Source organism: Poecilia formosa, unplaced genomic scaffold (genome assembly GCF_000485575.1).
Source record: "Poecilia formosa unplaced genomic scaffold, Poecilia_formosa-5.1.2 Scaffold461, whole genome shotgun sequence".
In the NCBI taxonomy this organism is placed as follows: Eukaryota; Metazoa; Chordata; class Actinopteri; order Cyprinodontiformes; family Poeciliidae; genus Poecilia; species Poecilia formosa.
This window is the reverse complement of record NW_006800400.1, coordinates 338,006-360,387: the sequence shown is the minus strand read 5'-3', so window position 1 is coordinate 360,387 and position 22,382 is coordinate 338,006. Positions and strand designations below refer to the sequence as shown.

At 38.6% G+C, this 22,382-nt stretch overlaps 5 protein-coding genes and 1 long non-coding RNA gene across 6 annotated transcripts; 3 read left to right on the top strand and 3 right to left on the bottom strand.

Annotated features, from left to right (window-relative positions):
- The first annotated feature begins 183 nt into the window (after positions 1-183).
- On the top strand, positions 184-5,113 carry bpifcl (BPI fold containing family C, like). The gene is made up of 16 exons (XM_007577952.2): positions 184-335; positions 435-591; positions 943-1,054; positions 1,199-1,327; positions 2,493-2,648; positions 2,745-2,808; positions 2,919-2,979; positions 3,078-3,169; positions 3,275-3,451; positions 3,556-3,615; positions 3,730-3,897; positions 4,105-4,172; positions 4,259-4,301; positions 4,371-4,431; positions 4,589-4,665; positions 4,752-5,113. The coding sequence occupies exons 2-16, from the start codon at positions 492-494 to the stop codon at positions 4,827-4,829; spliced, it is 1,446 nt and encodes a 481-aa protein (XP_007578014.1). The 5' UTR covers positions 184-335; positions 435-491; the 3' UTR covers positions 4,830-5,113.
- Positions 5,114-5,679: 566 nt separating this feature from the next.
- Positions 5,680-10,851, bottom strand: LOC103156048 (PRELI domain containing protein 3B-like). Its single transcript, XM_007577950.2, has 6 exons — positions 10,710-10,851; positions 8,955-9,123; positions 8,773-8,862; positions 7,947-8,017; positions 7,678-7,780; positions 5,680-7,554 (listed from the first exon to the last, which is right to left on the bottom strand). The coding sequence occupies exons 1-6, from the start codon at positions 10,739-10,741 to the stop codon at positions 7,438-7,440; spliced, it is 582 nt and encodes a 193-aa protein (XP_007578012.1). The 5' UTR covers positions 10,742-10,851; the 3' UTR covers positions 5,680-7,437.
- A 904-nt stretch (positions 10,852-11,755) lies between these two features.
- Positions 11,756-13,396, top strand: LOC107833818 (ATP synthase subunit epsilon, mitochondrial-like). The gene is made up of 3 exons (XM_016664023.1): positions 11,756-11,867; positions 12,207-12,328; positions 13,206-13,396. Coding segments are annotated over exons 1-3 (156 nt in total). The 5' UTR covers positions 11,756-11,835; the 3' UTR covers positions 13,208-13,396.
- Positions 13,397-14,276: 880 nt separating this feature from the next.
- Positions 14,277-15,711, bottom strand: LOC103156047 (piezo-type mechanosensitive ion channel component 1-like). Its single transcript, XM_007577949.2, has 3 exons — positions 15,578-15,711; positions 15,178-15,403; positions 14,277-14,915 (listed from the first exon to the last, which is right to left on the bottom strand). Exons 1-3 carry the CDS (start codon positions 15,597-15,599, stop codon positions 14,660-14,662), a joined length of 504 nt encoding a protein of 167 aa, XP_007578011.1. The 5' UTR covers positions 15,600-15,711; the 3' UTR covers positions 14,277-14,659.
- Positions 15,712-15,726: 15 nt separating this feature from the next.
- LOC103156046 (uncharacterized) lies at positions 15,727-16,493 on the top strand. The gene is made up of 3 exons (XR_478109.2): positions 15,727-15,811; positions 15,969-16,045; positions 16,135-16,493. It is a non-coding gene; the product is annotated as an uncharacterized LOC103156046 (long non-coding RNA).
- A 566-nt stretch (positions 16,494-17,059) lies between these two features.
- Positions 17,060-22,206, bottom strand: LOC103156045 (PRELI domain containing protein 3B-like). The gene is made up of 6 exons (XM_007577948.2): positions 22,068-22,206; positions 20,313-20,481; positions 20,131-20,220; positions 19,305-19,375; positions 19,036-19,138; positions 17,060-18,912 (listed from the first exon to the last, which is right to left on the bottom strand). The coding sequence occupies exons 1-6, from the start codon at positions 22,097-22,099 to the stop codon at positions 18,796-18,798; spliced, it is 582 nt and encodes a 193-aa protein (XP_007578010.1). The 5' UTR covers positions 22,100-22,206; the 3' UTR covers positions 17,060-18,795.
- Positions 22,207-22,382: the final 176 nt, after the last annotated feature.

Here is a 22,382-nt window from a genome sequence, read left to right as displayed (position 1 = left end):
AAAAAATATTATTTCCCGTTTGTTAGTTAATGCCTAAGTCTTGAATAGTTTAGGTATTTTTTGATGAGATTACCTACACCCGCTAGCTTAGAAGCAACACAGGAAAATTAAACTTGTGACTTTCAGTTCCTCATACCATCATAGACAACTATCCCCCTGCTATTGTCAGGTGTCAGCCAGTTTCACTTCTCATCAGCGCGGTACAAGAAGTACAAGTCGCATGTCTTCGCTTGTCTGCAGCCACAGTACGAACAGGCTGAGTTCTCGTCCAGATCAAAATCCTTCTGCAAGAGCTTTTTAATCCAACTTCATCCGCCATCTGTGCCTCGTTTCAGGTATGTTATCAATGTCACTTTTGCTTTTCAGAGGCTTTGAAACATGCTGGAAAGGATTGAGCTGTTGTTCAAATTGATTTTTCTTTTGTCGTTTTACAGGTACGGGAGGCACAGAAGAAGAAGAAGAAGAAGAAGAAGAAGAAGAAGAAGAAAAAAATGCTTCCATGTGTGATAGTAGTTTTTGTGCTCCTGTCGTGCGCGTGTGGAGAGAACCCTGCAGTGCAAGTCATCCTGACAAACAAAGGGCTTCAGTACGGTAAGGGGACGTGAGATGCTCTTAAAACACCCAAATGCTTGTAATTGCTGTTAATCATTGACTATATCACAATCATAGACTTTATAACAAGATATGTGCTGCTTTTCCGGGATAAGGCCTAAAACTTTTTATAATTATTCAAATATTTCTTTAAATTTGTCACATGACACCCTTCAACTCAAAATGGTATGAGATGGATGGATGGATGGANTGGATGGATGGATGGATGGATGGATGGATGGATGGATGGATGGATGGATGGATGGATGGATGGATGGATGGATGGATGGAGCAGCAGCTTAGTTTGTTCAGCATATGTCCTGCTCTGCTATCCATGCGCCGTTGTTGCAGGAAAACATGAGGGCACCGGATGGATTCAAGAGAAGTTGGAGCAAATAACCTTTCCTGACATCAGTGGCAGTGTTGACATCCACATCGGAAGGGTTTACTACACACTATCAGGGTAGGATTGTGTTTTCACAGTAACAAGCTTTCACAGCTTTGTGTGTCTACTGGTTTGCCATGTTTCATTCATATAACCTGCAGATATCCCAGACTTCAACGTACATTTCCACCCCTGTTTTTTTTTTTTCCTCTTGTGTTTTAGTGTGACTATAAAAAAGTGCGACCTTCCAGAGCCTAGCGTAGAGTTTGTCCAGCAGAGCGGCTTGACGACATCGATAGCAGGTCTCAGTTTTGCTCTTGCCGGGGAGTGGAGGAATCAGTTTGGTGTGATGTAAGTTCTGATTCCTTTTTGACCTTCAACGCTTTGATTAAAACACGAATGGCCTCATCTTTCCCTAAGACCCGTTGCATTGGTGCTTCCATAGGATACAGTTTTCAAGACATCCTGACCTTCCAAATAAATCAATTTTTCCAGTTGGTTAGCCAGATTTGTTGAAAGGACGACAGTCTTCACTGCTTTTGCAACTCTACCAGGAAATTATTTTATCGCAGTGGCATCTCAAAACAATTTTGAAAATCTTTTTTTAAGTTTTCTTTTTGCTATAATGAGGAAGTTTGTGATTTATTTTACTTCCTGTTTCTACCTCTGTCTTTCACATCAAGTTTAGCATAAAAAATTAGAACAGAAAATAACATTTAACACAGTTTTGGTAAGATTTAGATTCTGAATAGCCGCAAGTAGCAGAATGATAGCACTGAGAAAATGAAGCGCATTATTGTGAGAATTTAGTAAAACTAAGCTACATTTTACTAACATTATTTCAGTGCCTTTCAAGAATATCCACATCCCTTAAAATGTTTCCCATTTTGTCCCATTGGCTTCAAATTTCTATGTCTTTTATATTGGAAACTAACATGAAACAAATTCCTTTCACAGAAGTGAAAGGAAGAAAAAAAAATACGTACACTAGTTATCGAATTCACAAAACAAAAGTTGAAAAGTGTGGCCTGCATGTGAACATGTGTCACACACCTTAATAAAATCTGATGATCTTATGAGACTCCTGAGGAGGAAATGGATCTATCTGGTCACAGATCTCTTCCCTCATTCAAAAAAAAACAAAAAAAAAAACACGACTGACATTAAAAAAAAGCAATGTTTGCAGTTTCCTGCAATCCAATTAGTGAACACAGCAAATGAGGAAGAAGGATCTCTGCTCAGATGACACCAGAATGCAACTTTTTTTTGACCCACATGTAAAACCTTGGTGAAACAAACAACACTGCACATTACCCTGAACAATGTTGAGCCACATGTTGAAGCATCATGCTTTTTCCTCAGGGGAGAGACGTAAATTATTTACATACACATGCTCAAAATCAAATATGTGTTGATTATTGTTTTATATAAAAACCTGCTAAACAGCATTAGTATTTGGCTAGAGCTTGGTGAGGTATGCAGCAGCACCACTGATCTTTGTCTTTTAAATCTCCAGACATGACGGCGGATCATTCGACATGGCTATATTTAACATCGACGTGACCTCTGCCGTGAAGCTTGGGAGCAATGCTGGGGGGCGTCTGTCTGTCACCAGCGTCAACTGTAAAGCTTCGGTCGGAGATGTTTCCATGCAGTTCCACGGTGGAGCCAGGTACAGAGAAAAAAAAATAAAAATAATAAAAATAAAATAAACAAAGGGATTTATCTACCTTACCATTGTCAAATCTGTTTTCTTTTATGTCCACAGTTGGATTTTCCAGCCATTTGTCAAGTATTTCAAAGGACATATCATTGGAATAATACAAAGTAAAGTATGTATTTCAGCAAGCCATTCAAACATATTACTGATATTATACTTCTTAATCTGACCACACTGAAAACTGTAAATACCAGCTTGTTTTGTGGCTTGTTTTGTACTCAGATCTGTCCTGAAGTGGAGGACACCATCATGAACTTAGACCACCATCTACAGGCCATGAACGGTACTGCAACATCCTTTAAATAGAATCTCTTCAAATTTAATTGAAAGATTCAAGACTACTGATTGAATTAAAACAATACTTTTTATGTATTGTGTCAGTTTCCTTTGATGTAAACAAAGTTCTTAGCTTTGACGTCCCTCTCACTGGCGACCCTGACATTGAACCTTCGAATATGAAGTTAGGGTTTAAGGTAAGCCACGGCAACCAGGACGCAAGCTTCAGGAACTGCTTCTGTGTGGCATTATGAACGTGTATTCATGTTTTATGACAGATTGTGTGATCTTCTCATTTGAAGGGAGAGTTCCACAGCATCAAAACTCACGCAGAGCCTCCATTTGTGGCCCAGGAGTTCGTCTTGCCTGAGCTGGCAGGTTATATGCTGTCAGTGGGCTTGTCAGAGTTCACGCTGAACTCTGCCTCATTTGGGTACTTCTCAGCAGGACAGCTCCAAGCCTTCATCAATGACAGCATGGTAGGTGCAGCCACAAAGAGAGAGAGAGCAGAGGAGGAAAATATTGTGAATTTGTGTTTGCGGATTTCTCGGTTTGCCGATGCTTCCATGGTTTACGGTTTCAGATACCCCCATATATTCCTTTCCGCCTGAATACCTCAGCAATGGGAGGTTTCATCCCTCAGGTAGGCTTATCTGTTCCGACTTAGTCGCATAGGGGTATCAATTAAGTTTTCTTCCTTTAAACTGAGTATTCTGAAACGTTTCCCCTCCCCCCCCCTCTCTCTCTCTCTGTCCAGCTTCCCAAGATGTATCCGGGTTTGCTGATGAATCTACAAGTGAATGCCAGAGATGCTCCAATGTTTTCCTTCCAACCCGGCTCTGGTGTCCTGGATGTCCACATCTGTGTAAAGGCCTCTGCCACTGAATCCAATGGTACACAGGTCCCACTGTTCACACTCTACATTGTAAGTACCTGTGCTGTTTTACCTAAGAGAATGACCAAATGAATTATGTTATGCACCCTGGCCTTCTAATTTTACATTATAGTGTTGGTAACCCAAATATGAACTGATTTCTACTTTCAGTCTGCTGATATTTCGCATGCCAATCAGCTGGACTAATTCAAAAGAAATCAATAATTTAATCATGCCATATTTTTTTTTCCTTTGAAGGACTCAAGGTTCACCGGTAAAATGATGATTGCCGATGGAAAGCTGAAGGGCTCCATGATGTTGAATAAGTACGCCTTAAATATGTATCAGAATGAAATATTTGACACCCAAAGTTTTAGCTTCCCTCAAAGTTAACAACACTGCTCCCTTTTAGTGTTACCTTGACACTGGGCTCAAGTGAAATTGGAGACTTTAAGGTAAGTGGCAAGTAAAAGTAGGTCATTTGATTTGGGTTGTGGTGCAATATGCCATGTTTCTGTTTGCAGACTGATGCTTTGGAAAACGGAATAAAGAGCGGGATGGTTGTGGTCTTAGGCAAACTGAACGGTGAGTTTTAGTTAAATCACTTTGCCCACAGCTCATGATCTCATGACTGATTTCGTCCTCATTAAGTCTTACATGTAATAGCAGCAAATAAATATATTTTAACTATTTAGATCAGATGCTGTTAAGCATTTGTGTCATAAAATATATTTTGTTTTAGCAAAACTGGGAGAAGGGATCATGTTACCAAGAATGAAACACGCACAACTGGTCAATACGGTCCTGAAAATGCAGAAGGTGACCAACTTATCCCACACATTCATGTTCTTTGATTAACACAAATGTCTTTTTGCCTGACTGATCATTGTCTGTCTTCCAAACAGGGGTTTGTAGGCATTTATTCAGATGTGCAGATTCTGCAGACAGACAGAAGCTCCTACTTGTCAACATCATACCTGTGAAACATATTTTTTTGTTGTTGTTCTTGGCTCACACTCCAAATCTGAACTGCTTTAACTGATCTGGTTTGAATCTCTCTCCACGAGAGAAATGCACCTTTGACTGGAATATAAACCTGAATCTACCACACCTTGCTACCCAATGCGTACAAACACGTGAACAGAAAATTAACACATGTAAAAAAAAAACATATGACCATTCGTCTGGTCCTGAGCGAGACAACTGACCAGCAACTGGAAGCATCCTGCTTGTATTTGTTTCATAATAAATATTGACAAGCTTCCTACATGGTGTCATGGTCTTTATCCAAACACTGCAACCTTCACATTCTTGGTAAAGTTGATCAAAAACCCATTTACATCAAGTCATTTTTCATTCATAAATGCTGAAATACCAATTAAAAATGTTATATTATGTTCCATTTTCCCAAGGTATAAATATGACATAGAGCTCAATTCTTTTAGCCAATATGCTGGACTGGAAGAGTCAGATTATTTTGAGCAGGATGATAAGGAGATGGGGAAAAAAAGTCTCCAAATCTCATTAATCTTGTTATAAAATCATTGCAAAAAGTGGGATTTGGGTGAACAGGTCTCCATAGCAACTATTAGAAACCTACTTGCATTTTTTTTTCTGTATTTCCCTCATAGTATCGTTTTTCACTTTTTAGGACTGCTTTTTATGAAGAGAAAAATGACTTATTACCGAGTGGATTTCTTTCAGTTCTTTTAAAACTCCATTTAAATATGAATTTAAAAAAGAAAAATATCTCACAATCTAAAAAAAAAGAAACCATTACAAATCATCTATTTAAAATAGTAGAGACAATTCAAAAAGCAGACTCCACAGCACTGATGAAACAATGATATCTCTTTTATTTTGAAACAATCCAGTGCTCACTCTTGTTTCTGGTACACGTTTACATTCTCGGAATGTAGCACCATGAAAATATAAATGAGTCTATGAGTATTTACAGCCGATGTTAAAATGTTCCCCATAGAAAAAAAAGCACTACTTTTATGAAACAAGACACTGTATTCAGAGGATAACATGATGGAAACAGTCTGTAAAATATTACTTAAAAAAAAAAAAAAGATGTTTTGAATTGGTAGCTGGAGTGAAAAAGCCCAGAATTGATAATGAGATCGGACCGACTGTACACTGGTGATGTTACCAACCTTTCAGAAGGTAAGAGCTGAATTCTGTAAGAGCATTAGTCTGAACAAAGTTCCATTTGCACAAATGAAAATTTTACAGTGAGAAGAAGGAAGTCCATGAAGAGTGCTAGAGTAGACGGACCAAACATCCACTTAGTTTATACGGGTCTCCTCCATTCAGCTAGAACCAAAACTGAATAAAACACCCGCTTCAAGTTATACACAACGAGCAGTTCAACAGTCTTAACATGTATTCAACGCAACAAAAAACAATACTGACATTTACAAACAGGAAGATGAAGTGGTCAAAGCATACAGAGAGGATAATGTGACAAAGTTCAACCGTAAGCTGGTATTAAATTAGTAAAGTTCTTTGTAACTGATGTTGGCACAGTCAGTGCAGAGATCCTCCGCTGACATTAGGGAGAATCAGCAAAACGCCGAACCCACTCCTTCCATTTTACGTTTGCACCCTGCTGGGACCTTCTTCCACTTATAAAGTTTACATACTGAAAATAAGTTAAACATTCAAACATGAACATTCTTAAACTGTAACATGTAAACCATACAGCATATCCTCACTGTAGAATGGAAGGGAATCTTTTTTTTGTTTTTAAATAGATCAGACAGACTGCAAAAAAGAGGAGACCAATCAACTATGCTGATCAACCAGCACCTGCATCACATTGTAATCGTTTTGAGAAGCTCAAAGCTGCTCCTCCTCTCTTAGGAACAATACTCTACGGCGCCACCTTCTGCTCATGGCTGGCTTTGGACCGCTGCAATCAGAGCACATCGGCAGTGTCAGATTTCTACAAGTACCTTGAGAACCTGTCTTTTCTATCACCGACTCCACCTCTTCAGTACCACAACAAGACTAGGTCCAATTTAAACACACCCTGTTGCACAAAAAGCAGGAAACAGAGAAATGTAACCTCAAAATATGAGCAGCTGCTGAGATTTTTAGCTTCCAGTTGCTCCTACAGCCTGTCTGCTTTTAGAACTGGATGAAGTGGTCAGTCAGTCTAAAAATGCTTTGAAATAACAATGAAATGTTACAGCCGGAGAAAAACGAGGGGGACGGAAAAGTTGGCGTTGCCGGGTGGATGTGTAGGCACAGTGTGAATCATTTTTAAAAACACTTCCATGTCACAAAACGACAGTCCTGTGAGCTTCAAGCTCAGTCTGAGTCAACCCTGTTTTTCTAAACCACCTCAGTGTTCCCTGGTATTCTCCTCAGAAACGAGTGGAGACGGTCGGTGCAGACTTGCTGAGAAAAAACAGACCAAGTTCTCGTGGAAAAATCCAGACAAGCATGTGTGGGACCAGAGGACGGGACGGTCGGTTTTAGGCTGTTTTGGCAGATTAGAGGGGGGGAAACGGGGGCACGTTTCAGTCTGTCAGTTAATGGTGCTGGAGTAAGCAGAAAATACATTAAAAAGAAATGCAGAGGTCATTTTTCGGTGACAGCGGCTGCCATTGGAACGCGCATGGAGCCACGAGCAGTGGCTGCTAGCTCCTCGATCTCAGTGTTCAGCCGTCTGATGACCCACTCCATCGCCTCCCGACCCTGAAACAGATGTTCACACAAGTCACAAACAACAGGAAACAGAGACTCTTGTCGTAAAAAAAAACATCAAGACAACTTTGTTTTGGTGTTTGGTTTAAAAAGATCAAATAAAAACAGACTCACCTTATTGGCGTTAACAGATATAGTGTTAGCCATGAGTCCCTCTAGATAGCTGCTCAGACTGACGCCTTTTACACTGATCAGCGCCTCCTGAGTCAACACCGTTCTGAAAGCACGAAGCAAACCAATGCAGGTTATAAAAAGCACAACCATCACTCCTTGTTGTGTTATAGAGATTATATACATTAGGACAAAGATGTGAGAAACAACATATTTTGGGCAGATGTACTGCTTCTGGCTACGGCGTACACAAGTAAACCTAAGTCACTTACTTTCCAGGGTCTTCTGGATGCGGCTTGTATGTCAACTTCTCATCGACAGATACAAGGTTAGTGAAGGAGATCTAGGCAGATGAAACAGACACAATTAATGGTTTTAAAAAGCAAAACGTTGAAACAAATCTCAATTAAATTTCCATCCGAGAGAGCCTAGAAAGAGTCATTTTCTAACATGGTTTGCTCCTACCTCCAAAAGTCTTAAAAACAAAACAGATGCTGGTCTTTATTCCCCTTGATTGTTTTTTTTTTTTACCTTTGCAGTTTTGCACCCGACTCTCTTGGAAGTGTCAATACCTCCAACTATGTGTCACTTTCAGATCAACATTAGAAATGTCAGACCTGTGCAGTACACTTTTTGTATCACTTGAATATTGTCTGAATGCCTAAATCTACTCAAATAACCAACCATTTGCAACAAAAAGATATTATGTTATAATTTAAAACTAAAAAATGTTTTTTACAACAACATGTCAAGCATCTTCCAGTAGAACAACTGCACTAATTAGGGCTTTCGTTATTATTATTTTCCAATTTTCTAAAAAAATAAATAAATAAATAAATAAATAAATAAAATTTCATAAAGCACCAAAATGCTCAACTCAGAGAAAAAGTACACACAAATTACTAAAATACTGTAAATATTAAGAAAGGGAACACGGCTGCAAACTGGTGAAGGGTTTAAATGACCAGCAGCCAACAAAAACTGAGGCCCTTTGATTGATTCCCAAAGTGGGATCTAAACCCACTTTGGACTCAAGCTTGAATACATTAATTTGTTCCTCTAACTTGGACTCCACACATTCACATCAGTTCTACTTACATTTGTTGACTGCAGCTCAAATGTTTTCTGCTTGGGGTCCACGACTGAATGCTCTTGAACATACGTGCATGTTCTCGTTACTCCAATGATCTGAAAGCAAAGCCACCTGTCAAGCCCGATGCAGACAGAAGAACTTGGAACGTGATTAAAGTCAAAAGTGTCTCGTAGATGAATAGACATACAGATTTGGCTATGGCGGGAAGCCCCCACTCTGTGCTGAGAAGTCTGGTGCTGTGTAGCCGTCCATCTGAGTCAACATTTCTGTCCAGAACGTCAACACCAAACACACTGGGGTTCATCGGGTTGGGGTACTTCTGCATCGCTGCTTTGGTCACCGTCTCCCATGGGTGACTGGTAATATGAAAAGAAAGAGATTATGTTTATTACAGCTCAACGTCCACAAAAAGACTTGAGTTGTTGTCTTCTTCTATCCAGTTTTCTGAACTATTTTAAAATAAGCAAAGCATTTACACCACGATTAAACAAATGGGTACAAAATGGAGTTGAGTTTGGGAGGTTGTTTAACAGCATTTATGCATTAATTCACACCAGCAAGGGGCCATTTTTGAAAATGTTTTGAAAATCAAACATTTTTAATTTTCGACAACCTGATGTCAGAAAAAGTGGTTGTGTGTGTCCAGTTAGACAGGACAGGAAACTGACTCCCTGTCTAGCTTGACCATCTCAGCCCTATTTCATTAAGAAAATACGGATCCAAGCAGAGATCAGAATTAAATTATAGATAATTGTGCATTGTGCATGAGTAAAAAGAAAAATGGAAGAAAAAAGTTTGCAATGTGTGCGTGCAAACTGACCCAAAGTGTATGTATTTTAAACAATTTATCTTAATATCAACAATTGTAGCTTTTGTCATGCTTATGTTGCACTGTTTTCTTCAGAACTTGCAGGGTGTTATTTTCTTCTTCTCTGCATTGCTGTTTTTCCTTTTTGTATATATTCTTCTGAACTGATCTGGATATTTTCTATTGGTCAAATAATAATTCAGTTTGACATTAGATTTACTGGATAACATAAGAGCACACATTTAAAACTATCAATATTCACTAATAGTATTTTTGCTTTGCTCTGAAAAAAAAAAAACAAAAAAAAAAGAAAACCGGTGTCTACTATAAGATTGTTATGTCACAGGAACACAGAACTGAATCAATTGCAGCCCGACTGGCCGTTTCCAGGCAGCAGTGCGGCGTTGCTGCGCACTGCGCAGACTCACAGCATCACTACGTAGCAGCTCCCCCAGAAACTTCTAGAAATGGAAAATAACACAAACCAGACTATTGTTCTGCATCTAATTCAGTTCAGCCTCCTGATAGGATCAGAGTGTAATTTAATCCTTGCTTATTTGATGGATGCGCCTCTGCTCCAACACTGCATCACGCCGACAGTTATGTAACAGTGAGAATGCTATACATAACGTTAAACTGGCCGCCCTGGAGGCAGATCTGAACCCGCGATAAAAAATAAAAAATAAAAAAAACTAAAAAACGATATGAGAAAACCACCCGAATTCAAGAAAAACACACGAAAACATCAGTTAATTTTAAACAATGTGACGAAACTTAACAAAAACTAGGGGGGGGGGAAAGAGCTTAGAATAGAAAACTAAAGCTGTCGGTGTGTTAACTCGGCTAACTATCGGTTTACTCCTACTCAATAAAGACTTCATAAGCTAAAATGCCTAAAGTATCTCATGCTAGCTATTATAAGCGGCAACATACATGTCTGATAAACGACTGGCAAGACACTTTAAACCGCTTTCATTCGAGTTACCTAACTTCTCCACAACCTTAGCTGAAGAAGCTAACAACGGTAGCGGTTAAAAAGAAGGAACAACTCAAATTGGCTACACAATAGACAAAACCATAGCTCTGCAACCCGTGCGGCTGGTCAAACATCTTGGCATGAAGAAAGGTACTTACTTGAAAATGTGCTCTGACGCCCAGATCTTCATTTTTACAGGCTTTTCCGTCAGAAGCTCGGGAGCCGGTGACTAGAGACAGCGTGACCGTGAGGAGGAAGGACGACAACCGACTACAGCCCTGCTTTGGGTGTTTGTAGCTGAACAGCGTTACTGCCCCCTAGTGGTAGAACTGCATACTTCACAGCGTTATCCAGAACAATCTACAATTTATTTAATTAATTTCCTTTTTTCCTCTCCTCTAACAGATTAAAGTAAATAGGCTACAGTTACTCACTACGTGGTTTTACACAAATTCAGTCTACATTTAAGATTTCTGCCAAAAATAAATGGTATATTTAAGTGTATTCAATATAAGGGTTATAGCTAAATAGTTTTGCACTAAATTATGAAAAAAGCAATCTCAATATCTCTAAAATGAAAACTGAGCGCTTATAAACAATATTTATGGAAAGACATTCTAAAATAAAATTAAGTTTGGATTTTTTAAATTTACAATTTCAATCAGTCAAAATAAAATAAACCTAATTCATATACAGCATTGCAGAGGGTTTGTAAATAAAAAAGAATGGGTTCAAGTTAAAAATGAATTAAACTTTTTTTTACATCTAGCAGTGATATACACAAGCACGAATATACACACGCTATATTTTAAAAAATGAATACATAATTCTTCGAATTATGCATTTTTAAAATAAATGATAATATTAAAAATCAAATCAAGTACTGAAAAATAAAATGAAGAACTATGAGAATAGAACAGAATAGAATAGAATAGAATAGAATAGAAATAGAATAGAATAGACGATTTAAATTACAAACTCTTTGTTCACATCATAAAAGAAAAAAACAGTAGTAGCATTGTATGGGGTGGCCCGTAACACTGCACATTAATAAATGTGTTAAGGTAATATTTTATAGTCAGTGGACTGCATGAAGCGGAATCAATTATATGAGACCTTTGTCTTGTCAGTGTTTGAGGGAGCTTCTGTTTAGGGATGTGCAATTGCTATCTCTGCCAATCATTGACAGACTTGCTCCCGATTGGACAAAATAAGCTTGGCGTATGTGATATGACGTCATCACGCACCTTCCCGACCTGTCCTTGAAGTCACGGAGCAGTCAAAATGGTTGCATACTGGAGACAGGCAGGCCTGAGGTAACAAAATGATGTTAAATTTTATTTAGTGGGTGATTATTTGGAAACTGTGATATGTACGAACATAACTTGCTCGTACAAGTAAGAGTATTTTTAAGTGTTGTTTCGTCTTTATTTGATTTGTGTGGTTCTGCTCCATGCTATTAGCCTCAGTTAGCTTTGATGCTTAACCTACCGATTTGCACGGGTTCTAATTAGAGTTAGACTGTCAACGAAAAATGTTGACTGGCTCTTTTAGGTGCATTTGTAACTTGAAACACATGGAACTACCTTTCCGGTCATAATTAGACTTAGCATATGTTGTTTAGCATTAAGCTAACCGGTGTGTCCTTCATGCAGCTACATCCGCTTCTCCGCTATCTGCGCCAACGCTGTGCGGGCTGCGCTGAAGCCGCAGTTCAAAGGCGAGGCACTGAAGGCCGCAGAAGCCAGTGTCAAAATCATCAAGCCAAAAACAGCATGTAAGTTAATAATAATAAAAATAAAAAAAAAACCTGCTAGAGAGTAGTTCTTTTCGTCCTTATGTTAGGATGAGCAGCATTTATTCAGGTTCTAACAGCAGAATTTGAAGTTATTGTGAAATCCACATCATTCTATGATGCATTCTACTCACCCAAGACTTTCAATTAGCCATTAATTAGTATTATTCACGGGCTGTCTATTGGTACTGAGCAAAACTTTCAGATTTGTTTGACAAGAGAAATATCAAATATCATAACATTAAAATGATGCCAAATTCTTGTGTGTAGGTTAAAAGTATGTTTTAAGATCTGAAATTGTCTTGTAATTTCTCTTTAAATTTAATCTGAAACTTGACCCATAATTGCTAAAAAAAATACTTCATTAGATTTAAAAAAAAAGTATATTTGTGCTATAAAATCTCAAGCAAACTACTTTTTTCATAAATATTTTAGTCAGTTAATTGGCCTGCAATTGTAAATAAAGCAAAAAGTAGTATCTTTTCTCATTATAGACAGTGTAAAAATACTTACTAGTACAAAAAAATTGGGTAAAAGGGCAGTATTTCCTTCCAGTAATCTCTCAGAACGGTCGTTTGATAGATTAACCACAAGTATTTTAAGCTTTCATTTTGTGCACATTTAATGTTTATGGCTCACAAATAAAGACAATCTCAAATTTAGTGTCTCAGAAAATTAGAATACTGTGAAAAAGGTCATTATTAGAAACTCAATTAGTGTACTTGAGTGGATGTTCAAAAACAATACAACTAATGCATTGCTCATCTTTGAAATATAGGCTTGTCTGTCATCACTTCCAAGTAGGTTTTCGAGGGGATGTGTATTAATATTTCTCTCTTTCTCCTTTGTTTCCTCTCAGGATGTGAATCTGTGGTGTAAATAGTTTTTTTTTTTGTTCCTGGGTTGTGAAGCCCTGCTGCCCTCCTGTCCTTCAAAACATGGAGAAGAAAGAGAGAAGAAGAGTTCGAAAACATCTAGATGTCACATTAAAGACTGGGGCCTGAATGAAATTGTTCTTTGTCATTTGTAATTAAAAATGAGTACCTTGAATCCTGTTTGCCTCTCTGGTTTTCAGTTGGTGCATAAAGTCAAGAGGTGCAGAATGAGATGCTGAGAGATTTTTGTGTAACAAGTTTTGGTATTTAATATTTAATGAGTATATATGGACATGTACAGAAATGTGGTATTTACAGAGGCTTGATACATTCACTTGTCCAAGTTTGGAGTTTAACACGAGAAGGATCTGCAATAAATGCCATCAAATCCTGAACCCAAAACCATCAGACACACATGCACTGCAAAGTAAACTGTATGTTAGTAGACAGGAACTCTTGACCGATTATTAAGTTGCATAGACGACTGTTAAATACATAATTTGGTTCTGTTGTGAATGCCTGGTTAAAGTCTGACTTGTTCTGTAACATCTGTGACTATTTTTCCCTACTATTCCAGTAGGTCTAACTTTCTCCAGAGTTTTATTAAGCACGAATGAGAGAAAAAAAATTAAGGAGTTGAGAAATCCAGCTATTGAAGGTTTCAAGTCAAAATTAAAAATCTTAGTTCAGACTTTGCATCAGTTTTGTTAGTTTGAGTTTTGTCAGTAAAGTCAGTTAAATCTTAACATTCAAGCTAGATAATTTTATTCCATGGAAGCTGTATTGTTGGAGATGTACCATTACAACTCAGGTTAACTGGATATAAGGAATACTTTATTCTTAAAACATCTGCCCTTAACTGGTATGCCTCATGTATCTAAATTATATAATTTCCCCCACATAACACTTTAGTATGCAAGCAGTGTTTTTAACCTTACTAAAATAAAACAAATGTAAATTTTATTTTGTGTGAACCAGGAAGATAAGTGCAACAATCATGGCCTACATTCGTCTGTGTGTCCATTACACCAATTTAGACTGAAACACAAAACATATTTTTTGGTTTTGCTTTAGCCTACTTCTAAAACTTCTACATCAGTTCAGCTGAAATTTAACAAGGACCTAAATATTAGAGCAAAGAATATCCCACAATACAAGACTACAATATTTTGATTGTTAGTCTTTTTGTTGGGAAAGGATTGAAGTCCTTATAAAAAGAAATATTCAGGACTTTGAGATCAATCTTTTCTGTATTAAGAGCTATTTTTGTTTTTCTACATGTACAAGTTGGAAAACCTGAAGAAAAGATAGTCTTGCTGCATAGTGTGCTTGGCGGTTCTTACTAACTACTAAAACTACTGTCTTTGCTCTACCCTAAGACACTAAAAAGTGAGCACTTTCAACCCTAGTAACAGAGGGAGGGTGGGCGTCCTGCGTCCTAGCTGTCTTTCTTCTCTCTGGTCATCTTGATCATGGTCTCTGGCGATCGGTAGAGGAAGATGAGTTTCTCGAACAGCGTCTCCTCCAGCTCCATCTCTCCGGTCTCCCGCACCACGAAGATGTCCGTGCACAGCTTCAGGACTCTGTCCACGCAGGGCAGCTCCTCAAACATGATGGAGCGAGAGATCCCGTTGAAGAACTCCCGGACGAACTTACCGATGACGAGAACCACCGACATGTACAGGCCGACAATTCTGCAGCCAACAAAGAAAGAAAACACTTCAAATTAAGAATCACATGTCATTGTGCTTTGTCTGAAAACAAAACAACTGCAATGTTATTTATCAAAAATAGTTTGAAATATTCAATCAGCCAAAGAATCTGGTTTGTTGCTCATGTGCTGCATGATTAATAATACAAATAAACATTGACCAGATTATATTACTGAATGTGCGGAGCAAAAGTGTTGGTATATTTTTCGGTAAATCCCACATCTTTTTTTTTTTGTCTACCTACCCATGTCCGGCCAGAAAGCCCAGACTTGAAGGGCTGACCTTGTCATTGAACACCACAATCTCGATGCTGTGGCATTTCTGTTCGCCGGAGGTGAGAACCGAGGAGCACTCCTCTACCACCCACCACTGGCCCGCCTCCTTGTCCGACGTGCCGTTGGCCTGCTGGAGCTTGATGGACATGGGCCGGAAGAAGGCAAGTCCACGGAGGTCCGAGCCCTCGGATGAGTCTGAGGGAAACGTGCCGAGGAGAAAGTCAAGTTCTAGATTCATACCAGATAAACTATCAAAATAAAGTATTGCACCAATCATGTGTTGGCCTAAATCGTAAACTTAAGCAACATTCTCAGGGGCAAGTTATCGTTCAGAAATGACCACTACCCCCTCAGTGCACGGATGCTTACCTACTGACATCCTCGTTGCCATTTTCGAGTCTTGTCCTTTGGGACCTCGTATGTATTTTGGCAGAAGAGAATGAATTATCCTTCAGGAAAGAAGACACAAATAAACACCTTTATTAACTTATTTACTTAGGATCAACATTATTAGCTTNAATATGCCATGTTTCTGTTTGCAGACTGATGCTTTGGAAAACGGAATAAAGAGCGGGATGGTTGTGGTCTTAGGCAAACTGAACGGTGAGTTTTAGTTAAATCACTTTGCCCACAGCTCATGATCTCATGACTGATTTCGTCCTCATTAAGTCTTACATGTAATAGCAGCAAATAAATATATTTTAAATATTTAGATCAGATGCTGTTAAGCATTTGTGTCATAAAATATATTTTGTTTTAGCAAAACTGGGAGAAGGGATCATGTTACCAAGAATGAAACACGCACAACTGGTCAATACGGTCCTGAAAATGCAGAAGGTGACCGACTTATCCTACACACATTCATGCTTCTTTGATTAACACAAATGTCTTTTTGCCTGACTGATCATTGTCTGTCTTCCAAACAGGGGTTTGTAGGCATTTATTCAGATGTGCAGATTCTGCAGACAGACAGAAGCTCCTACTTGTCAACATCATACCTGTGAAACATTTTTTTTTTTTGTTCTTGGCTCACACTCCAAATCTGAACTGCTTTAACTGATGTGGTTTGAATCTCTCTCCACGAGAGAAATGCACCTTTGACTGGAATATAAACCTGAATCTATCACACCTTGCTACCCAATGCGTACAAACACGTGAACAGAAAATTAACACATGTAAAAAAAAAACATATGACCATTCGTCTGGTCCTGAGCGAGACAACTGACCAGCAACTGGAAGCATCCTGCTTGTATTTGCTTCATAATAAATATTGACATGCTTCCTACATGGTGTCATGGTCTTTATCCAAACACTGCAACCTTCACATTCTTGGTAAAGTTGATCAAAAACCCATTTACATCAAGTCATTTTTCATTCATAAATGCTGAAATACTGTAATTAAAAATTTTATGTTATGTTCCATTTTCCCAAGGTATAAATATGACATAGAGCTCAATTCTTTTAGCCAATATGCTGGACTGGAAGAGTCAGATTATTTTGAGCAGGATGATAAGGAGATGGGGAAAAAAAGTCTCCAAATCTCATTAATCTTGTTATAAAATCATTGCAAAAAGTGGGATTTGGGTGAACAGGTCTCCATAGCAACTATTAGAAACCTACTTGCATTTTTTTTTCTGTATTTCCCTCATAGTATCGTTTTTCACTTTTTAGGACTGCTTTTTATGAAGAGAAAAATGACTTATTACCGAGTGGATTTCTTTCAGTTCTTTTAAAACTCCATTTAAATATGAATTTAAAAAAGAAAAATATCTCAAAATCTAAAAAACAAAACCATTACAAATCATCTATTTAAAATAGTAGAGACAATTCAAAAAGCAGACTCCACAGCACTGATGAAACAATGACATCTCTTTTATTTTGAAACAATCCAGTGCTCACTCTTGTTTCTGGTACACATTTACATTCTTGGAATGTAGCACCATGAAAATATAAATGAGTCTATGAGTATTTACAGCCGATGTTAAAATGTTCCCCATAGAAAAAAAAAGCACTACTTTTATGAAACAAGACACTGTATTCAGAGGATAACATGATGGAAACAGTCTGTAAAATATTACTTAAAAAAAAAAAAAAGATGTTTTGAATTGGTAGCTGGAGTGAAAAAGCCCAGAATTGATAATGAGATCGGACCGACTGTAGACTGGTGATGTTACCAACCTTTCAGAAGGTAAGAGCTGAATTCTGTAAGAGCATTAGTCTGAACAAAGTTCCATTTGCACAAATGAAAATTTTACAGTGAGAAGAAGGAAGTCCATGAAGAGTGCTAAAGTAGACGGACCAAACATCCACTTAGTTTATACGGGTCTCCTCCATTCAGCTAGAACCAAAACTGAATAAAACACCCGCTTCAAGTTATACACAACGAGCAGTTCAACAGTCTTAACATGTATTCAACGCAACAAAAAACAATACTGACATTTACAAACAGGAAGATGAAGTGGTCAAAGCATACAGAGAGGATAATGTGACAAAGTTCAACCGTAAGCTGGTATTAAATTAGTAAAGTTCTTTGTAACTGATGTTGGCACAGTCAGTGCAGAGATCCTCCGCTGACATTAGGGAGAATCAGCAAAACGCCGAACCCACTCCTTCCATTTTACGTTTGCACCCTGCTGGGACCTTCTTCCACTTATAAAGTTTACATACTGAAAATAAGTTAAACATTCAAACATGAACATTCTTAAACTGTAACATGTAAACCATACAGCATATCCTCACTGTAGAATGGAATAGATCAGACAGACTGCAAAAAAAGAGGAGACCAATCAACTATGCTGATAAACCAGCACCTGCATCACATTGTAATCACTTTGAGAAGCTCAAAGCTGCTCCTCCTCTCTTAGGAACAATACTCTACGGCGCCACCTTCTGCTCATGGCTGGCTTTGGACCGCTGCAATCAGAGCACATCGGCAGTGTCAGATTTCTACAAGTACCTTGAGAACCTGTCTTTTCTATCACCGACTCCACCTCTTCAGTACCACAACAAGACTAGGTCCAATTTAAACACACCCTGTTGCACAAAAAGCAGGAAACAGAGAAATGTAACCTCAAAATATGAGCAGCTGCTGAGATTTTTAGCTTCCAGTTGCTCCTACAGCCTGTCTGCTTTTAGAACTGGATGAAGTGGTCAGTCAGTCTAAAAATGCTTTGAAATAACAATGAAATGTTACAGCCGGAGAAAAACGAGGGGGACGGAAAAGTTGGCGTTGCCGGGTGGATGTGTAGGCACAGTGTGAATCATTTTTAAAAACACTTCCATGTCACAAAACGACAGTCCTGTGAGCTTCAAGCTCAGTCTGAGTCAACCCTGTTTTTCTAAACCACCTCAGTGTTCCCTGGTATTCTCCTCAGAAACGAGTGGAGACGGTCGGTGCAGACTTGCTGAGAAAAAACAGACCAAGTTCTCGTGGAAAAATCCAGACAAGCATGTGTGGGACCAGAGGACGGGACGGTCGGTTTTAGGCTGTTTTGGCAGATTAGAGGGGGGGAAACGGGGGCACGTTTCAGTCTGTCAGTTAATGGTGCTGGAGTAAGCAGAAAATACATTAAAAAGAAATGCAGAGGTCATTTTTCGGTGACAGCGGCTGCCATTGGAACGCGCATGGAGCCACGAGCAGTGGCTGCTAGCTCCTCGATCTCAGTGTTCAGCCGTCTGATGACCCACTCCATCGCCTCCCGACCCTGAAACAGATGTTCACACAAGTCACAAACAACAGGAAACAGAGACTCTTGTCGTAAAAAAAAACATCAAGACAACTTTGTTTTGGTGTTTGGTTTAAAAAGATCAAATAAAAACAGACTCACCTTATTGGCGTTAACAGATATAGTGTTAGCCATGAGTCCCTCTAGATAGCTGCTCAGACTGACGCCTTTTACACTGATCAGCGCCTCCTGAGTCAACACCGTTCTGAAAGCACGAAGCAAACCAATGCAGGTTATAAAAAGCACAACCATCACTCCTTGTTGTGTTATAGAGATTATATACATTAGGACAAAGATGTGAGAAACAACATATTTTGGGCAGATGTACTGCTTCTGGCTACGGCGTACACAAGTAAACCTAAGTCACTTACTTTCCAGGGTCTTCTGGATGCGGCTTGTATGTCAACTTCTCATCGACAGATACAAGGTTAGTGAAGGAGATCTAGGCAGATGAAACAGACACAATTAATGGTTTTAAAAAGCAAAACGTTGAAACAAATCTCAATTAAATTTCCATCCGAGAGAGCCTAGAAAGAGTCATTTTCTAACATGGTTTGCTCCTACCTCCAAAAGTCTTAAAAACAAAACAGATGCTGGTCTTTATTCCCCTTGATTGTTTTTTTTTTTTACCTTTGCAGTTTTGCACCCGACTCTCTTGGAAGTGTCAATACCTCCAACTATGTGTCACTTTCAGATCAACATTAGAAATGTCAGACCTGTGCAGTACACTTTTTGTATCACTTGAATATTGTCTGAATGCCTAAATCTACTCAAATAACCAACCATTTGCAACAAAAAGATATTATGTTATAATTTAAAACTAAAAAATGTTTTTTACAACAACATGTCAAGCATCTTCCAGTAGAACAACTGCACTAATTAGGGCTTTCGTTATTATTATTTTCCAATTTTCTAAAAAAATAAATAAATAAATAAATAAATAAATAAAATTTCATAAAGCACCAAAATGCTCAACTCAGAGAAAAAGTACACACAAATTACTAAAATACTGTAAATATTAAGAAAGGGAACACGGCTGCAAACTGGTGAAGGGTTTAAATGACCAGCAGCCAACAAAAACTGAGGCCCTTTGATTGATTCCCAAAGTGGGATCTAAACCCACTTTGGACTCAAGCTTGAATACATTAATTTGTTCCTCTAACTTGGACTCCACACATTCACATCAGTTCTACTTACATTTGTTGACTGCAGCTCAAATGTTTTCTGCTTGGGGTCCACGACTGAATGCTCTTGAACATACGTGCATGTTCTCGTTACTCCAATGATCTGAAAGCAAAGCCACCTGTCAAGCCCGATGCAGACAGAAGAACTTGGAACGTGATTAAAGTCAAAAGTGTCTCGTAGATGAATAGACATACAGATTTGGCTATGGCGGGAAGCCCCCACTCTGTGCTGAGAAGTCTGGTGCTGTGTAGCCGTCCATCTGAGTCAACATTTCTGTCCAGAACGTCAACACCAAACACACTGGGGTTCATCGGGTTGGGGTACTTCTGCATCGCTGCTTTGGTCACCGTCTCCCATGGGTGACTGGTAATATGAAAAGAAAGAGATTATGTTTATTACAGCTCAACGTCCACAAAAAGACTTGAGTTGTTGTCTTCTTCTATCCAGTTTTCTGAACTATTTTAAAATAAGCAAAGCATTTACACCACGATTAAACAAATGGGTACAAAATGGAGTTGAGTTTGGGAGGTTGTTTAACAGCATTTATGCATTAATTCACACCAGCAAGGGGCCATTTTTGAAAATGTTTTGAAAATCAAACATTTTTAATTTTCGACAACCTGATGTCAGAAAAAGTGGTTGTGTGTGTCCAGTTAGACAGGACAGGAAACTGACTCCCTGTCTAGCTTGACCATCTCAGCCCTATTTCATTAAGAAAATACGGATCCAAGCAGAGATCAGAATTAAATTATAGATAATTGTGCATTGTGCATGAGTAAAAAGAAAAATGGAAGAAAAAAGTTTGCAATGTGTGCGTGCAAACTGACCCAAAGTGTATGTATTTTAAACAATTTATCTTAATATCAACAATTGTAGCTTTTGTCATGCTTATGTTGCACTGTTTTCTTCAGAACTTGCAGGGTGTTATTTTCTTCTTCTCTGCATTGCTGTTTTTCCTTTTTGTATATATTCTTCTGAACTGATCTGGATATTTTCTATTGGTCAAATAATAATTCAGTTTGACATTAGATTTACTGGATAACATAAGAGCACACATTTAAAACTATCAATATTCACTAATAGTATTTTTGCTTTGCTCTGAAAAAAAAAAAACAAAAAAAAAAGAAAACCGGTGTCTACTATAAGATTGTTATGTCACAGGAACACAGAACTGAATCAATTGCAGCCCGACTGGCCGTTTCCAGGCAGCAGTGCGGCGTTGCTGCGCACTGCGCAGACTCACAGCATCACTACGTAGCAGCTCCCCCAGAAACTTCTAGAAATGGAAAATAACACAAACCAGACTATTGTTCTGCATCTAATTCAGTTCAGCCTCCTGATAGGATCAGAGTGTAATTTAATCCTTGCTTATTTGATGGATGCGCCTCTGCTCCAACACTGCATCACGCCGACAGTTATGTAACAGTGAGAATGCTATACATAACGTTAAACTGGCCGCCCTGGAGGCAGATCTGAACCCGCGATAAAAAATAAAAAATAAAAAAAACTAAAAAACGATATGAGAAAACCACCCGAATTCAAGAAAAACACACGAAAACATCAGTTAATTTTAAACAATGTGACGAAACTTAACAAAAACTAGGGGGGGGGGAAAGAGCTTAGAATAGAAAACTAAAGCTGTCGGTGTGTTAACTCGGCTAACTATCGGTTTACTCCTACTCAATAAAGACTTCATAAGCTAAAATGCCTAAAGTATCTCATGCTAGCTATTATAAGCGGCAACATACATGTCTGATAAACGACTGGCAAGACACTTTAAACCGCTTTCATTCGAGTTACCTAACTTCTCCACAACCTTAGCTGAAGAAGCTAACAACGGTAGCGGTTAAAAAGAAGGAACAACTCAAATTGGCTACACAATAGACAAAACCATAGCTCTGCAACCCGTGCGGCTGGTCAAACATCTTGGCATGAAGAAAGGTACTTACTTGAAAATGTGCTCTGACGCCCAGATCTTCATTTTTACAGGCTTTTCCGTCAGAAGCTCGGGAGCCGGTGACTAGAGACAGCGTGACCGTGAGGAGGAAGGACGACAACCGACTACAGCCCTGCTTTGGGTGTTTGTAGCTGAACAGCGTTACTGCCCCCTAGTGGTAGAACTGCATACTTCACAGCGTTATCCAGAACAATCTACAATTTATTTAATTAATTTCCTTTTTTCCTCTCCTCTAACAGATTAAAGTAAATAGGCTACAGTTACTCACTACGTGGTTTTACACAAATTCAGTCTACATTTAAGATTT

What these genes read in the sequence shown, in the direction of transcription:
- LOC103156048 (XM_007577950.2), bottom strand. Translation starts at nt 10,741, where the DNA reads ATGAAGATCTGGGCGTCAGAGCACATTTTCAA. An exon ending in GCGTCAGAGCACATTTTCAA is followed by an intron (nt 9,124 to 10,709) that starts GTAAGTACCTTT and finishes TCATATTACCAG; the next exon opens with TCACCCATGGGAGACGGTGA. An exon ending in TTGAGCTGCAGTCAACAAAT is followed by an intron (nt 8,018 to 8,772) that starts GTAAGTAGAACT and finishes TCATCTGCCTAG; the next exon opens with ATCTCCTTCACTAACCTTGT.
- LOC103156045 (XM_007577948.2), bottom strand. Translation starts at nt 22,099, where the DNA reads ATGAAGATCTGGGCGTCAGAGCACATTTTCAA. An exon ending in GCGTCAGAGCACATTTTCAA is followed by an intron (nt 20,482 to 22,067) that starts GTAAGTACCTTT and finishes TCATATTACCAG; the next exon opens with TCACCCATGGGAGACGGTGA. An exon ending in TATCTGTTAACGCCAATAAG is followed by an intron (nt 18,913 to 19,035) that starts GTGAGTCTGTTT and finishes CATCTGTTTCAG; the next exon opens with GGTCGGGAGGCGATGGAGTG.
- bpifcl (XM_007577952.2), top strand. Translation starts at nt 492, where the DNA reads ATGCTTCCATGTGTGATAGTAGTTTTTGTGCTCCTGTCGTGCGCGTGT. An exon ending in AGGAATCAGTTTGGTGTGAT is followed by an intron (nt 1,328 to 2,492) that starts GTAAGTTCTGAT and finishes TTAAATCTCCAG; the next exon opens with ACATGACGGCGGATCATTCG. An exon ending in TTGGAATAATACAAAGTAAA is followed by an intron (nt 2,809 to 2,918) that starts GTATGTATTTCA and finishes TTTTGTACTCAG; the next exon opens with ATCTGTCCTGAAGTGGAGGA.
- LOC103156047 (XM_007577949.2), bottom strand. Translation starts at nt 15,599, where the DNA reads ATGGCAACGAGGATGTCAGTAG. An exon ending in GGCAACGAGGATGTCAGTAG is followed by an intron (nt 15,404 to 15,577) that starts GTAAGCATCCGT and finishes CGTTTCCCTCAG; the next exon opens with ACTCATCCGAGGGCTCGGAC. An exon ending in GGCTTTCTGGCCGGACATGG is followed by an intron (nt 14,916 to 15,177) that starts GTAGGTAGACAA and finishes TGTTGGCTGCAG; the next exon opens with AATTGTCGGCCTGTACATGT.
- LOC107833818 (XM_016664023.1), top strand. Translation starts at nt 11,836, where the DNA reads ATGGTTGCATACTGGAGACAGGCAGGCCTGAG. An exon ending in TGGAGACAGGCAGGCCTGAG is followed by an intron (nt 11,868 to 12,206) that starts GTAACAAAATGA and finishes TCCTTCATGCAG; the next exon opens with CTACATCCGCTTCTCCGCTA.